The sequence below is a fragment of the Salmo salar genome, chromosome ssa21, assembly GCF_905237065.1.
Source record: "Salmo salar chromosome ssa21, Ssal_v3.1, whole genome shotgun sequence".
Taxonomy (NCBI): Eukaryota; Metazoa; Chordata; class Actinopteri; order Salmoniformes; family Salmonidae; genus Salmo; species Salmo salar.
The window spans coordinates 11,217,378-11,235,528 of NC_059462.1; the positions used below are offsets into that span (position 1 = coordinate 11,217,378).

At 42.7% G+C, this 18,151-nt stretch overlaps 1 protein-coding gene across 6 annotated transcripts in view; it reads right to left on the reverse strand.

The window, feature by feature from the left end:
* Window positions 1-5,058: 5,058 nt before the first annotated feature.
* The window catches only part of adarb1b (adenosine deaminase RNA specific B1b), a 187,878-nt gene continuing 174,785 nt past the window's right edge, over window positions 5,059-18,151 (reverse strand). For 4 of the 6 annotated variants that reach the window (XM_045704425.1, XM_014164287.2, XM_045704426.1 and 1 more), the window contains 5 exons: window positions 17,882-18,033; window positions 16,361-16,529; window positions 10,976-11,157; window positions 9,043-9,221; window positions 5,059-8,808 (listed from right to left, as the gene is read on the reverse strand). In XM_045704425.1, the coding sequence (XP_045560381.1) occupies window positions 8,632-8,808; window positions 9,043-9,221; window positions 10,976-11,157; window positions 16,361-16,529; window positions 17,882-18,033 (859 nt within the window). In that variant the 3' untranslated portion in view covers window positions 5,059-8,631. The remainder of the gene's footprint in view (window positions 8,809-9,042; window positions 9,222-10,975; window positions 11,158-16,360; window positions 16,530-17,881; window positions 18,034-18,151) is intronic. The other 2 variants (XM_014164286.2, XM_014164285.2) reach the window with 2 other exon arrangements.

Consider the following 18,151-nt stretch of genomic DNA (forward strand, 5'->3'; position numbering starts at 1 on the left):
AGCTCTTTGGTCTTGGCCATGGTGGAGAGTTTGGAATCTGATTGATTGATTGCTTCTGTGGACAGGTGTCTTTTATACAGGTAACAAACAGATTAGGAACACTCTCTTTAACAGTGTGCTCCTAATCTCAGCTCGTTACCTGTAAAAAAGACACCTGGGAGCCAGAAATCTTTCTGACTGAGAGGGGGTCAAATACTTATTTCCCTTATTAAAATGCAAATCAATTTATAACATTTTTGACATGCGTTTTTCTGGATTGTTTTGTTGTTATTCTGTCTCTCACTGTTTAAATAAACCTACCATTAAAATTATAGAATGATCATTTCTTTGTCAGTGGGCAAACGTACAAAATCAGCAGGGGATCAAATACTTTTTTCCCTCACTGTACATCTGGAAAATGTAAATAAAATGTGAATATTTTCTTTAACATTCTGTGTTTTGTCCATATTATTTTTTATCATTGAGGCATGTTAATAAATGCTTTATTAAAGCTTTATGAATTATAAAATATAATTGACATTTCATTGACTGCAGATAATTCATATACAGTGCATTCGAAAAGTTCAGACCCCTTGACGTTTTCCACATTTTGTTACGTTACAGCCTTATTCTAAAATGGATTCAATTGTCATCAATCTACAAACGATACCCCATAATGACAAAGCAAAAACAGGTTTTTAGAAATGTTCGCAAATGTATTAAAAATAAAAAACTGACATGTCACATTTACATAAGTATTTATACCCTTTACTCATTACTTTGTTGAATTACCTTTGGCAGCGATTACAGCCTCGAGTCTTCTTGGGTATGACGCTACAAGCTTGGCACACCTGTATTTGGGGAGTTTCTCCCATTCTTCTCTGCAGATCCTCTCAAGCTCCGTCAGGTTGGATGGGGAGCGTCGCTGCACAGCTATTTTCAGGTCTCTCCAGAGATGTTTGATCAGGTTCAAGTCCGGGCTCTGGCTGGGCCACTCAAAGACTTTCAGAGACTTGTCCCGACGCCACACCTGCGATTTCTTGGCTGTCTGCTTCGGGTCATTGTCCTGTTGGAAGGTGAACCTTCGCCCCAGTCTGATGTCCTGAGCGCTCAGGAGCAGGTTTCATCAAGGATCTCTCTGTACTTTGCTCCATCCATCTTTCCCTTAATCATGACTAGTCTTCTAGTCCCTACCGCTGAAAAACATCCCCATAGCATGATGCTGCCACCCCCATGCTTCACCGTAGGGATGGTGCCAGATTTCCTCCATACGTATCCTTGGTTTCATCAGAGCAGAGAATCTTGTTTCTTATTGGTCTGAGAGTCCTTTGGGTGCCTTTTGGCAAACTCCAAGCGGGCTGTCATGTACCTTTTACTGAGGAGTGGCTTCCGTCTGGCCACTCTACCATAAAGGCCTGATTGGTGGAGTGCTGCAGAAATGATTGTCCTTCTGGAAGGTTCTCCCATCTTCACAGAGGAACTTTGGAGCTCAGTCAGAGTGCCCATCGGGTTCTTGGTCACCTCCCTGACCAAGGCCCTTCTGCCCCGATTGTTCAGTTTGGCTGGGCGCCCAACTCTAGGAAGAGTCTTGGTGGTTCCAAACTTCTTCCATTTCAGAATTAGGGAGGCCACTGTGTTCTTGGGGACCTTCAATGCCGCAGAAATGTTTTAATACCCTTGCCCAGATCTGTGCCTCAACACAATCCTGTCTCAGAGCTCCACGGACAATTCCTTCGACCTCATGGCTTGGGTTTTGCTTGGACATGCACAGTCAACTGTGGGACCTTATATAGACAGGTGTGTGCCTTTCCAAATCATGTCCAGTCAATTTATTTTATCACAGGTAGACTCCAATAAAGATGTAAAAACATCTCAAGGATGATCAATGGAAACAGGATGCACCTAAGCTCAATTTTGAGTCTCATAGCATATGGTCTGAATACTTATATAAATAAGGTATTTCAGTTTTTTATTTGTAATACATTTGCAAACATTTCAAAACATCTGTTTTTTGCTTTGTCATTATGGGGTATTGTGTGTAGATTGAAGAGGAAAAATTGTTATTCAATCTATTTTAGAATAAGGCTGTAACATAACAAAATGTGGAAAAAGTCAGGGGGTCTGAATACTTTCCAAATGCTCTGTATAGACCTTTAATGTTGATATTATAGATCAGAGTAGCAAACTGCACAGTTAATTACCATGAAGTGCTTAGCTATAAATGCTTCATGAATGGGAAAATAGACTTGACTTTACATTGACTGTATGGAATTCATACATAGACCCATCATGTATAGACCAGTACGGCCAACTTAATTGTCATGTGTAGGAGGGCTGTTAATGAGTTACAAAACAGTTATGATATGACCCACAACTACATGCTTTGATCTGTTAAATGTACTCTGAGGATTCATCCCTCTTGGGATCTTCATGAAGCACTGACCTCAGTGAGAAGAAGAAGTTAAGTCACGGGTGTATACTGGCCAGAGGGGGAAATGGGTCTGGTGCAGGCTATATGTCAACATACATTTATTTTGGCGTATTCACTAACACTGGTATGACAGAAGCACACTTTTGAAAAAAGCCATAATAATGACACTACGCAGTCATTGTAATGATGCATCTATTAAGATACCTAAATATGACCTCTTACATAGCATGGCATGAATGCGCTACAGATTTGCTTTGGATATATTTCATCAATCTTTAATATGCGGTTGGGACCTGTTATAACACATTCATAAAATGCTTACAGATGTGTAATGAATGCATTATGGAACATTTGATCTCATGAAACATTTGCTCTCAAATCCAAAATGCTGGAGTATAGAGACAAATGTGAAATTATATATTCACTGTTCAAATACATAATGCTTTTAATACACCAGACGTATGCCCTTTTAAAAAAAATCGCACACAAGTTAGGATAGTTTATTTGCTAATGACAGCATGCACTACCCCGGTCGGCCTTCAACTTGAGTTTCACAATGAGAGGGGGCAGCAATGAGCTAACCTTCAAAGTCACTTCCTGGAGTAGCTCAAACTGCACATGTTATGTTCCCATGTGACGCCATCTTAAAGGCCTTTCGTTTTCTACGATTATCACGTCACATTGTTCGATGTTACCAAATACAAATCTTGATAACAACTTGGCCAGATTGTACGATTTGCTTCAGTTCTGTCGTCACATTCTGCGATTGGCTTGCGAGGCTACTTCAGCTGCAGTGGTGTATTTGATCTGCGTTTGTGCCAGCACCAGCAGCGCAATCGTCAATTGATGCTTATGCTCTGGCGAAGTGTGTTTGGAAAAGCTGAACGTAGCAATGCTTTTTAGAATTAGTTTTCACATAGAAACTTTATATGTCCGAACTCAAATAGACTTCAGCAAAACATCACCAAAATAAAATGTTTATTTTGTTTGCTGATTTTGTGCATTTATCAAATTCCCATCAGGTAGCCTGATTTCAGATGTGTCATCGAACTAATATATTAATCTGACTATTCACAATAATAATATTATTGTGTGAATACTCAGTGTCGGCTGTGTTTTTATTGATCCGTCACCTGGATCGGCTCGTAACACCAGCCACACTACACAATTAAGGCAAATCAAATGCAACACTTCCAGAACTTTGTCGGAGCCTACAACTGCACATAGTGGTACTTAATCGGCAGATCTAGACCCTGCCACACTGAACGAGCCAAGACGTCCGAAAATTGTTTACAACCTAAGAATTTGCAGACAACGTGGACATTTTGTCTGGGATGACATAATCGTGCCATAAGACGGCTAAAATCGTACAGTCTGCAAAGGTCTTAACTGACTTCATTTGGCTTCAATGCGCTATTGAGTCTTCACATAGGAATCGTGTCACGTGATCGATGGCTTTGTCCATTCATATATACTGTACAGTACAGTCATTGACACCCATACACTCAGGCAAAACGCATGCAGCAAAAGGATACCCAGAGCTAAACTATTACCTTTCTTACACCAACTGCAGCTATGTTGCCTTCAATCTCTTGCTGATGGAAGAAATTGAAGCGCTTTGATGTTGAGAATACAATTCTACAAGGTAAGATATATCAGAGACACGGTCACACAGTTCAGGAGGGGTTTGGGGACACTAACAACTTTCCAACAAACCCCCCCCCAGCCTTGATGACAAAGAAGTCAAGTATAGGTTTTAGGTCAAGGATTATTGAACCCAAATCCCACACCCAGCCACTGCTGCCTTTGAGAGTAATTTAAAAAAAATCTGATCTTAGTCCTAAATAATGGAGGACGGGAAGAGTTTCCTTTAGACTACTTGTGTACACTGCCTTGGCTCGTCATTAGGCATGTTTTGATCTGCTTTCACAGGCTCAGTAAGAATTTGATATTTGTGTTTTATATGATCATGACAATCATATCCCACACACTCACAACAAGTATTGATGCTGATTTTCATCAACAGTGAAGCATATCAGTTTTTTTTACCCTGTTGATTTTATTACAGGACAACATTGACTTGGAGTTGTTTTTGGAGGAACCGAATGCAACTCAGAAACACACCTTTAGCATCTCCACCGTCCACTGCAGGGGCTTCAAGGTCGAACACACACACACACACACACACACACACACACACACACACACACACACACACACACACACACACACACACACACACACACACAGTCAGAGACAGACAGACATCATACACACCTAGTCGACTCAGCATCACCTTTTGATGGCCTTGCCTTACCTCCAGAGCTATTTGTAGGTAAAACATGAAAGTGGAAGGAAAGCCCATGTCCACTAATCCTGTTGAACGTTGAGATTGACAGACTGACTGACTACAGAGTAACATCTAACAATACCATCTCTCTTTTCAATGTTCTATTTGAAAATATAGAGCTTGTTTTAGATCTGGTGTGGTTTCTTCTCAGTGTGGGATGGTGCAGAAAGATAAGGGTTAGATGGGAGGCTGCTTGCTGATAAGGAGTCTGTGTGTTTCATGGGCTCAATATGTTCCGCACAACAACAGTATACAACCACACACACACGTCGCAAAGAATGACACAACTTCTGCGAAAGAAAGTAAACTATGGTCTTCTTTATTTTTTTTTGCTCATTTTAATATATCTATTTATCCGTTTTTTCTACATACGAGTCATTTAAAAGTATGTCGTCATGCTTTAGGTGCAGCTTCAGAGTGGGAGCACATGCAAGATGGTGGTCCGGGTAGAGATTGCACAGCGGACGTGGGGTGAGGAGGAGTTCTCTGACCACCGGAGTGGACCACTAACAGTCACCAATCACAACGCGGTCAGGGCGGCCGACCGTCTTGACCAAACGACTGGGGACTATAGACCACTGGGACCACTAGGCTATAGGGTTGCAGTTCAGTTTCTTGGAAATAGTTTCGACCTGTCCATTTTGGGGGACGGTTTGTGTCATGACATCATCGATTGACATCTTTAGTGCAGTCAAAAAAAATAAGGATCATACTATAGAGAAGCAGGCAGTCTTTAAAGAAAGTTTCAGATAGTCAGTTTATAAAGAGATTACGACAAGGGGGGGAAACAGAGGGGGGGAGCCATTATTTTTGCTCCCGTTCCTGGTTGGGCCTCATTAAAAGGGACGTTGGGGGTTATATTGCTTGTGACCTTGATCCAGTTCTCTTGGCTGAGGCCTGCATCGTGGCATGATTCCCCCTCTGTCGGTGGGGATAGGGGGACGTACATGATTCAGAACATACATTTGTATCACAAGGACACAGCAACAAAGGACATTTGACTTTTGCTCTACAATGACTAGCAAATCTCTGGCCGTTGCAGTGAAAGAACCTGACTAGCTTTAAAAAAAAATAGAAAGAAAAAAAAAGAGTTCTAAGTAAAGGACAAAAACAAATCAAATACATCCCAGTGGTTTCCTGGGGGGGGAAACAAGAACTAGACAGCGAAGGAAGAATAGTTGCACAGGCATCACATTTTTAACCAGTATTAATCCTATCCCCATCATTCCACAGCAATATAACATCAGAGAGGTTCACAATATTTACACCTTGGTAATCAACAGCTACAGAAATACTGAAAGATCCCGACAAGTAAGATTCCATCACAAAGCTGGAATACAACAGAACACAAACCCATCGTTTTATACAAATAAAATAAAATTGGTAAAATGAAAGTACAATAACTAAAACATTGTAATATTTTAAAATCGGCAATTTGTGTGTGAGAAACACAGGTGTTAAAAAAATAATTCCCCAATTTGTATTTTGTTGCTCAAAAGAAAATTGTGGGGAAACACAAGGACATACTCTTTGGTGAAGATTCCACAGCAATCCCCAATATCCTGTTATGACGTTTATCGAGCTGTGTCATGCGCACACACATATACACGCACACACACACTCACCTCACTCTAGACATACACACAACACACACAATGCTGGGACTCAAACCAAAACACCTTCCCCTGCTGTTTTGAACCAAATATATTGGATATAAAAATACACTAAGTAAAGAATATCTCATATCAATTCCTTTGCAGCGTGTCGGTTCAAATTGTGGTTTGTCACTGGCCATCAAGTGCAACGCACAACGTTCAATAATAAACAAATGTACAATGCTGATAATTCAGGTATATGACCAGTCTATAAGAGAGAACACACAGGTAATACAGTAGCGAGTTGTCATTACTGGCATCCAGAGTTTATCATGTTGTAGAAATAGTTGAAATAGAAAAGATTAGCACACGGCAGACAGTGGAGAAGAGGGCTTATAGGAGTCCCAGGTATATGGACCAATAGGACTTGGAGCGAGCATACACAGATTGGTCATTTGGTGGGTGGGTGGTACCAAACTCAACTTTGTAAAAACTCTCATGCGTTTCTTTGTGTTCCCTTGGAAGTTTACTCACACAATGAGCAATCAGCATTCGTGTTGCCTTTAAAGGCCCAGTGCAGTTTTTCCTGTGTTTTATATCATTTTGTACAACAACTGATTAAACTAACACTAGAAAAGTGTGAAAAAATGTTGATCAGTGTTATTTCCTGATAGTTGCTGGTTGAAAATACAATCTACACAGTACTTTTTAATCAGCAGGTTTGCATGGGCGGGAGTTTCGGCTTTCCATGGTGACATCACCATGCTGTAAATTGGTTAATAGACCAATAACAAAGAAAGTTCCAAACCTCTCTGCCAATAACAACTAGTTTACTCCAGACAGTCCAACAAAATTCTTGCTTTTTGTTAAAAATACATTTTTGCCCATTTTGATGGAAATCTTTACAGTAAGGTACTTAATTGTTACCCAGAAATGATTTGATATTGATATAAAAACGGCTGCATTGGGCCTTTAAAAGGTATTTAAATGATGACATACGCTCTTCCCAGCTCTCTATGAATGACATATGGACTACTTTACACCTTCATAACAACCCCAGATTGACACAAGATGTGTTATGTCATGTTATGTTGTGTAGCATGACCATGACATATCAAACTGAGGTTGTTAACATAAGCATTTATAAATGCCCAGGGCATGGATGCATAATGTCCATGAGGCTCATGCTTATGAAGGTGTAATGTAGCTCCTATGCAGTGTCATTGATGGAAAGACTTCATTCCTGTCATTATCAGTTGCAGTGTAATCCTTCAATCCTCAAAAACAAAAAGTTGCAATTCTAAAAACAAAGCCCCTCCCTCCCCAAAAACAAACACATACAAAGAGAGAAAAATGATTTGAAGCTGCCTGTGCAGAAATAAGATGCTGGCATTCAAAATTCACTCGAGGAGATCCTGGTGGTTCCCTACCAAATCAGCTCTGCAGACCTCGGAGACAGTTCCCATGCAAAGCCATGGCTTAAGTCAATAAGAAAAAAACGTGCAATCCCCTAAACTCCCTAGGCCAAAGGACTCGAGGGGAATCATCGACAGCCTTCACCAGGGCCCCTGTTCAAGTATGGAATAGGAATGGGAATGGTTTCAATGACCAACAACGTCATCAAATAAATAAGCGTAAAATGTTCACAAGAGAATATTTCAAATGAGTGATGATTCAATGACTGTAACCACCATTTTGGATGAGTATTTAGCATCATGTCCTATGTGCATTTAATACAGGGGCAAGAATGTAATAAAATTGGAAAGGAAAAGGTCAAATCTCACAATACGTAAAAAAATACACCATGAAGTCATACGGCATTTGGGCTTCCTAGTGTAATTACATTTAACTGAAATGGAATCCGGCCAATCATTGTACATTCTAGTTACAGAAGTACTTACATAGTAACTACATGGTATATGGACAACCTCATGTAAAGTCTTACAACAACAACAACAAAAAACGACTAAAAAGGATTCCAGTTTAAAATACGATACATTTTTATTTCCATAAGGACATAAAAAGGTATTTGAATTTTAGTTGGTTTAAAACAAACAGACACAGCAAGTGATGACGTCACAGCGATGAGGAATGAGAGCGGAGGGAGGTGGCCAGAACCACGTGCATTATTTCTCACACACACGCATGTACGCACACACACACACACACACTTGAAGTCTCAGTGGCTGGTAGTTTCGAAGAGCCTCTCTCAGGTCTAGAGAGGGGGGGTTGGGGTGCGGTGGGTTGAGTGAAGAGGTTCCCCCCTAATCGCCCGATCAGGAGTTGAGGGAGAACTGGTCCTGCTCGATGGGCTTCTTCACCCAGGCCCCCAGGCCCGACTTGTGGAAGACCTTGATCAGCGTCTGCTTGGCGTTGTGGTACTCTACCGCCGCCTCCTTGGCGTCGTGGTACGAGCTGGGCTTGGACACCTTGATCCTCAGTGTGGATGACAACTGGCGTGGGGAGGGGAGCAAAACAGATGTCGAGATAAGCAGAAGACTACTTTGAATAGGATGTTGAGGAGCAACTTGTACAGTGCATAAACGTACAACCACTTGATCTGTGCTTTAGCTGGTCTTAATGTGTTGTGCTGCCCACATCCTCTGTGAGTAGTGTTGATAGTCATAAACACTAATTCAAGGAGAGCCATTGTGGTGTGTGTGTGTGTGTGTCGAACCATTCCGTACCTTGGAGTGCAGGCGAATAAAGCGGCTGTAGAGGGCGTGCTTGCAGAGGCGCGAGGCGCGCCCCATGTCGTCTTTGCCCGTGGTGGCGTTGATGACCTCCAGCGCCTGGTCGCCCACCGCCCAGTTCACGCTGAAGTTGGGCGCCTTGCCCGGCTGCCTCGCCTCTGCGTTGCTGATGCCTGGAATCACAGATAGCCATTTCACTCAGCAGCTCTAACTCTGCCTTCTAACAGTGAGCACGCAAATCTGAGCCAATGGGATTCAATGACGAGCCCAGGCATTAACTCTGAAAGTTAACCCCCCTTTCTAAAAGCAAGCAAGCAAGTCTAACCAACCGCAAATGTGACTCATGCCCGCTTTATCCTTCTGAGAGCAAGGCATTCGCTCTGAAAGAAAACATATGACTCTTCAGGTTTTGGTGAAGGCTTCTCATCGTGGTTAACTCGAGCCTTTGCTCCACAAGCGAGGGCACGACGGGTCAAAGTCGCAAGTCTTTGTACAGTCCTTGTCCTAGCAGCATCTGTCAGAGATAGCGTTAAAAAAATACCCATCAAAACATGATGCTGCAATGTCCACCGAGTGTGTTTGGGATAAAGCCTCTATTACAGTACATGTGCTCCTCCAAGCAGGGGCCTAGAGAGAAGATAGATTGGAGGCATAAATCCTTCTTTCAGCGGAGGGTGTTAAACGCCTCGGTTCCTTTCTCTTCTGCAGTGCACTGGGCTGCCTGGCTGGGGGATTATGATTTAAAAGGGCTAAATGCTGAGCGTCCACAGCGCAAAGCTCCTTCACGGCAAAACTCCCTAAAGCGGAAAAAAAGTTAATAACCCTCCCATTATCTCTTTACCTGCAGTTCAGGGAGTCATCGGAGGGGACAGAGAGGAGGAGGAAGAGGAGAGGGGGTAAGGTAGGCGAGAAGGAAGTTGAGCGCACCAGTTGGGACGGCTATTGCATTGTGTGAGATCTGGAGGGAGATCAGGGCCACGTTCATTCAGGCACACCGTAGCAAAACATTTCAAAGCGCTGTGCAATGGAAAATAAAGGACAATATGCTGTTACTAGGTAGCCCTCACCCTGCCTTAGCCCCTACCCTGACAACAGGTGTAGGAGGTGGTTTGGACAGTGGGATGGAAGGGGGAATGCAAATTATTTTAGCTGTATGTGCTGTAGAACGCATAGCCGGTTCCAAATGCCACAAAACAACTTGACAAAGGAATATATAATGAAATATCACAAAGAAAAAGCCTGGAGTCGAATAAACATTGTGAGAGTATCTAAACAGATCTGACCTTATAACAAATGGTTGCATGGATTCCACCGATTTGGCACAAAGGGCATCAAGTTATCCAAATTCACACAGGAAGGGTAAGTAAATGTCACCTCAGATGACAACTGCAGTGTTTCAATAAGACTACGGTAGGAGACCTATCTATGTGATTACCCATGGTCCTGCTGGGTATTTACCGTAGACATTTATACATGATTGGTGTTTACCCTTGTGCCTACTGTGGGTTTGCCCATGGAGTCACAGTGTCCGGTTGCATTGGTCTTCACAGAGAAAGCGTGAGGAAACAGACAAGAGGCCAACTAGCCTCCTCCTAGCCACCTAAGCAAAGTGTTGAAAGTATCGGAGTGTTTGAATGTGCATGCGGTGGTACTTCAGTTAGTCTAGCGTGTGTGTTCCTTGGCATGAGAGTCTACGCCCGTGTCATGGTCATTAAGCACCAAACGGGTGAAAACGGGTAGGGACTGAAACAGGAAGGGACTACCTTAGACTCATTTTTGTTTTCTGTTGCAAAACATTTTAAAACATGTTCTGTTGCGTCCCCCAAAATGAACTTGACCCGGAACGCATGAGAGTCTAGACGCTAGAGTATCGGGGGGGGGGGGCAAAGAAGTAAAGGAGTGGAGGTTTAAAGGTGAGGGTACTGACCGCTCAGTAGAGGCCTGTTGAGGCTGAACTGTTGGGGCAGGTCCTCGATGTCGGCAATGCGCTGGTACATAGCCCGGGAGAGGTGGTCGGCGTGGTACAGGCTGCCCAGGATGATGCTGGAGAAGTAGATGGGCTCCGTGAAGTAGCTCATCAGAGAGCCCTGGATGCCCAGCACGTTCCATCTGCAGCAGAGGGACACACACGCATAAGTACAGACACACACACTTACACACACGCGTACATACAAGTGCGCACGCATAAAGACACAAAAACGTACTCACACACAAACGCGCATACACACACACGCGCGCACACACACACACACACACACACACACACACACACACACACACACACACACACACACACACACACAGGAATGGCTGCTCCGACTCGGAACGATCCAATTCCATTTATTTCCCCCTACATTCTATGTTGTTACATTAGCCGTCCCATCTTTCCCATACATTTCCTTCCACATGCTCTATGAAGCTATACCAATTGCCTTGGAGAGCGACAACTTCGAAAAGGACACACACAAGGCAGACCATTACCAGATGACAGAAACAAGACCCTGACAAACAGCTTTGATAACTGCCGCTCCTGTCTCCTTCTGACCCGAGGCAGTGTGTGTGTGAGAGTGTGTGAAATTAAGCCACCGACTAGAATCGCAGTCAGACATGAGTCTAGGAGACCACTCGTTTTCCAGTAGCCCCCGGCAGGGACGTCTTCCATATGCAACGGGGGGGTTGATAGTTGGACTGTATCATTACTGTTGTTCAGTCCCTCCACCCACCCACCTTATTTGATTTACGTGATTTTGCCCCTTATGATAGAAGCTAAACTCAGTGGCCATGGAGGCTCTGGGGCGCACAATCAAAAAACATACCACTGCTCTTTTCCAAAAACATGCATGCATGCGCGCACACACACACACACACACACACACACACACACACACACACACACACACACACACACACACACACACACACACACACACACACCCCACCAACGCACCACACGCACACACTTGAGTGTTCTGAAGGGAGAGTGGCGATAAAGCTCAAGTGATTGGGGCTTTTGAGGGCCTTCATAATCAGCTGCTTTATCAAAGAAAAAGCAACTCTGGAGAGTAACACTTCTAATGAGCCAGGAACAGGAGGGAAGGAGCCGTAAACCAGACCTCCATCTTGTACCTTAGCGCCGCTGGGCAGGCCATGTAATCCAAGGAGAAAGGTGTAAAAAACACTGAAATTGCAGGGCTAAGTCAAACAACGCTAGTGCATTTAGATAAATAGCCATCGCTGAGTCATTAATCATTCATACAGGAAGAGATGGCAGGAGGGGCATTTTTTTCCCCCCTCACCATTTTGTTGCAATGGTTAGGTTAGGAGAGGACCTGTTGTGTAGAGAACAAATGGAGGATAGTCTGTTCTGTGCTGTAAAGTGGTGACACTTTCTATGCCTTGCTCTAATCGGGCTATGAGCTAGGTTAGCCGTTAGTGCACTTTTCCCCTATTTTTTTCCACCTTTAACCAGGTACGCTAGTTGAGAACAAGTTCTCATTTGCAACTGCGACCTGGCCAAGATTAAGCAAACCAGTTCGACACATACAACAACACAGAGTTACACACGGAATAAACAAACATACAGTCAATAATACAGTAGAACAATCTATAAACAGCATGTGCAAAGGAGGTAGGATAAGAGAGGTAAGGCAATAAATAGGCCATGGTGGCGAAGTAATTACAATATAGCAATTAAACACTGGACTGGTAGGGTGTGCATGCTACCTGTATACTGTCATCTCGTTTTCTTTTGACTTTTAGATTTACATAGTATAATAGCAATGCCATTAATGCTTGCTCAAAAACATTGGAGGAAAGGACTAGGAGGGAGAGTTATGGAGTAGATTGCGTCGTACATTAACGGGGAGGGATAGATAGCTGTGCCTTGACTGTGGACAGTGAGCAGGGTTGTGGGCTGACTGCAAAAACACCTGGGTTGGACCCCATCAATTCAGCTGCCCCTGATATAGCCTGAATCAAATAAGACTGGGCCTGAACAAAGTGGGATACACAGGATTACTAGAAACTAAGTGCTATCATCTACAGTATCAGTCAAGTTTGGACACACTTAATCATGCCAGGGTTTTTCTTTCTTTATAATTTGTTTTGTATTGTAGAATAATAGTGAAGACATCAAAACTATTAAATAACACATATGGAATCATGTAGTAACCAAAAAAGTGTTAAACAAATACAAATATATTTAATATTTGAGATTCTTCAAAGTAGCCACCCTTTGCCTTGATGACAGCTTTGCACACTCTTGGCATTCTCTCAACCAGCTTCATGAGGTACAGTAGTCACCTGGAATGCATTTCAATTAACAGGTATGCCTTGTTAAAAGTCAATTTGTGGAATTTCTTTCCATCTTAATGTGTTTGAGGCAATCAGTTGTGTTGTGACATGGTAGAGGTGGTATACAGATGATAGCCCTATTTGGTAAAAGACCAAGTCCATATTATAGAAAGAACAGTTCAAATAAGCAAAGAGAAATGACAGTCCATCATAACTTTAAAACATGAAGGTCAGTCAACTTTGAAAGTTTCAAGTGCAGTCGCAAAAACCATCATGCGCTATGATGAAACTGGTTCTCATGAGGACCGCCACAGGAAAGGAAGACCCAGAGTTACCTGCTGCAGAGGATAAGTTCATTAGAGTTACCAGCCTCAGATTGCAGCCCAAATAAAGAGTTAGAGTAACAGACACATCTCAACATCAACTGTTCAGAGAAGACTGCGTGAATCAGGCCTTCACGAATTGCTGCAAAGAAACCACTACTAAAGGACACCAATAAGAAGAAGAGACTTGCTTTGGCCAAGAAACACGAGCAATGGACATTAGACTGGTGGAAATCTGTCCTTTGGTCTGATGTGTCCAACTTTGAGATTTTTGGTTCCAACCACCATGTGTTTGTGAGACGCAGAGTAGGTGAACGGATGATCTACGCATGTGTCGTTCCCACCGTGAAACATGGAGGAGGAGGTATGATGGTGTGAGGGGGCTTTGCTGGTGACACTGTCAGGGATTTATTTAGAATTCAAGGCACACTTTACCAGCATGGCTACCACAGCATTCTGCGGCGATACGCCATCCCATCTGGTTTGCGCTTAGTGGGACTATCATTTGTTTTTCAACAGGACAATGACCCAAAACACAACTCCAGGCTGTGTAAGGGCTTTTTTTTAATTTTTTTTTTTTATTTCACTAGGCAAGTCAGTTCAGAAAAAATTCTTATTTACAATGACGACCTACACCGGCCAAACCCGGACGATGCTGGGCCAATTGTTCGCAGCCCTATGGGACTCCCAATCACGGCCGGTTGTGATACAGCCTGGATTCGAACCAGGGTATCTGTAGTGACGCCTCTAGCACTGAGATCCAGTGCCTTAGACCGCTGCGCCACTCGGGAGCCCTATTTGACGAAGAAAGAGTGATGGAGTGCTGCATCAGATGACCTGGACTCCACAGTTAGCCGACCTCAACCTAATTGAGGTTGGGTGACTGTGGTTTGGGATGAGTTAGGACCGCAGAGAGAAGGAAAAGCAGCCAACAAGTGCTCAGCACATGTGGGAACTCCTTCAAGACTGTTGGAAAAGCATTCTTCATGAAGCTGGTTGAGAGAATGCCAAGAGTGTGAAAAGCTGTCATCAAGGCAAAGTGTTCGAAGAACCTCAAATATAAAATATATTTTGATTTGTTAAAAACATTTTTGGTTACTACATGATTCCATTTGTGTTATTTCATAGTTGTGATGTCTTCACTATTATTCTACAATGTAGAAAATAGTAAAAATAAAGAAAAACCCTTGAATAGGCCCTCCATCTTGGCACTTCCCCACTGTTGCAAAAAGATTTTGGAAGCTATAGAAATGCATTTATTAATGTAACATTTGTTTTTGCCGCATTTATTCTATTACAGACACCTTAATGCATAATTCTATTATGTGAGCTAAACATAAAAATAAAAGATTAAGAAATACATAAATATTTTCCTTAAAGTATAATTTGTTGAAAGTATAATATCCACCCTGCACAGCCAGAAGAGGACTGGCCACCCCTCATAGCCTGGTTCCTCTCTAGGTTTCTTCCTAGGTTTTTGGCCTTTCTAGGGAGTTTTTCCTAGGGAGTTTTTCCTAGCCACCGTGCTTCTTTCACATGCATTGCTTGCTGTTTGGGGTTTTAGGCTGGGTTTCTGTACAGCACTTTGAGATATCAGCTGATGTACGAAGGGCTATATAAATAAATTTGATTTGATTTGATTTACTAAGGTTACTGTCTCTACTACAACAAAAACATACTTAAATACCTGTAATTTTGTCCTTGAAAAATGTAATTGAAATACTGTAGAATTCCATTCAAAACCTGCTTCTTGGTTTTGTCTAGAAGGGTTACAGCTTTTGTCAAAATTGACTTTTCGTAGCAGGTTTCGGAGAACTTACAGAGAAGGTTAGGAGAATTAACGTAGCAGGTAAGGATAATTAGGTTAACGTTAGGAAAAGGGTTAGGGTTATCTAAAATACAAAAAATAATTCAACATTTGACAAAAGCTGTATGCGATCTAGAAATGACCCAGCTTCTTCTGGGGAGTCGCTTCAAAGCCTCTCACTGGCCAATACATAGAATCAGCAATACAGGGTTAATATACATCAGTGATTCATATGCATTAAAGAGGCAACGCTGAGTCTGCTATATGGGTGGAAGTGACTGATAGATACTCTACATCAATGCATGATATGTGTGTATGTGCATATGTTTGCTTGTGTTGGTGTGTGTGTGTGTGTGTGTGTTATTGTGTGTGTAGGTGAAGTTCTTTGTGGTAGCGGGTAGATATGCCAGAGCCCGCTGTCACAGCACACTGAAGGAAGACAGAGTGTTTGTGTGTGAGCTTGTCTGTCTGTGTGTGTGTGTGTGTGTCTCATAAGTCTTGACACCTCTTTATCTGTCTATTTCCGTGACATTACCACGGCACACATTGGCAGACACCACCGTAGCTTTATGGGTGAATCCGCAACCTGCACTAATATCAACCTAACGGACACCTTAACACAGACACCAATAGCCTAACTCTGGTTATATACTATAGCTGTGTCTACCACCACAACAGCTTACTGACTGTAAGGATTTGCACTTCCAAGTGCAAATAATGGGCAAGAATTTGAGTCAAATTCATATAAACTCTGTTTAATGTCCAATTAAATTGTTGAATTGAAACAAACTGAACCACCTACTTTTACATGGTGTCTCACAATCTTGCTGGCTTTGGAGGAGGATATGTGGTGAAAAGGATACCAAAAGGGGACACAAGGTCATGTTACCTTGCGATCTTGTCACTGCAGGACATGGTGAGCAGCCTCTCTCCCTGCAGCACCCCATCCCATGTCTGGATGGTGTTGCTGGTCCTCACAGGGATGGTCCCCTCCCCAGACTCTATCTTGGTCCTCAGCTGGCCCCGTGCCTTCCGGTTGGGGTGGCGGTCTCCTTGGTCTGTGGGACGGGGACAAGGAAAAGACAGATGGCTGAATGGATTAACCCTAAACCAGTTTCTGTCAGTTTCTGTATTTTCTTTCAAATGTATCACATAAAATCAAAATTTTCAAGAATGCGGTCAATAAGCCATTGATGATCAGTACCAGGCAATATATAAGCAATCCTGGCCGCCTGTACACTCTTAACACAGTAGATTTTATATTATTTTATTTGACAATTTAAAATACATAAAATATTACACCAGGCAAAAGATACATATACCAAAATTGTTGAGGATACATACACAAAAAAGTCAAGATACTTGTTTCCATTGTGGTCTTCTAGGGCATGTGACACCAAATCATCTCGACAGTGCAAAGGATACAAAAGACAATAACTTTAAATACAACTTCATTGTATTAATCACAGCATTTCTACATGTTGGAAAGTAATTCAAAAGGCTAACAGGCCTAATCAATCCACTGACTAATTGTACAAGGGTATTTCCTTTTGTGTTTTTGCATATGCCGGGAAACAATGTGACAGAAGCATTTATATGTGACATATAAAGGGGGTGAGTAATCAGAGAGCGAGAGAGAGAGAGAGAGAGAGAGAGAGAGAGAGAGAGGGCGAGAGAGAGCAAACATGGACAAAGACCACCTAATTAATAGACTTGTTGAAATGGGTTTGTAACGCGCATTTGGACATCCGAAATGAAATTCTAATTAAATTAAACCAGGCATAAGAGGAAAACATACAGGAGTTAATTGAATAAAATAAACAAGCTCCGATATGGAATTCTCAACGAGCGTAAGATTAAATAAAAAAATGTGTCGGGCCAGCTAAGTGAGGGGAATGGAGACTGAGCTGACGTGCGGGGTTGATTGAGTCTGGCTGTCACATGGGACAAGGTCACTAAAGATGGCATGCCACCAAAACTAATGGGACGGCCCTATATGTACACGATCAGAATTTAAGGCATTGGCATTATAAGCTTACAGTCGTATGGAATCAATGAGTGAATCACAATAAGCCTTGCATTTAAAAGATAGTTCAGCGAATTGCATTCGGTTAAGAACAAGAAGCGTAAGGTCGGAAATGCTGCTCCGTGTTTAGTGTTTATGTGACGGAGTATCACAAATGTATCAATGAGTAGAAGATAATTAGGCTTCATATAAACTTAAGGGCAGAACGCATTCACATCGAAAAAAAAAAGCATTGCGCAGGTGCTGGATAGCCAGACATATGCACCTGATGAAGAAGGCAGGAATCATGCCGTCGTTGTACATTGTGGCACAGAAGGGTCAGCAAGAGGTTTGGTAACATCTACTACTGTCACAGGTAAGCGGGGAGGAGGGTGCGCCTCATACCTTCCATGCCGGCCTCATGCGGCGAGAAGATGCGTGCGTCGCCGCAGGGCGAGGTGCTGATGTAGAGGTGGAACTGCACGTTGTCCTTTAGCCGGTAGCCACGCTTGTCACAGCGCATGAATATGGACTTCTGCTGCTCCTCTTTGTTGTTGCTAGGTGACAGAGGGTGAAAGGGGGGGGGGGTGTAAAGTGTTGGCAGTGGCTCCAAATGTCACAGAAAATAAAAAAACAACTAAAAGAATCAGCTGAAACAAGAACAAAAAAGGAATG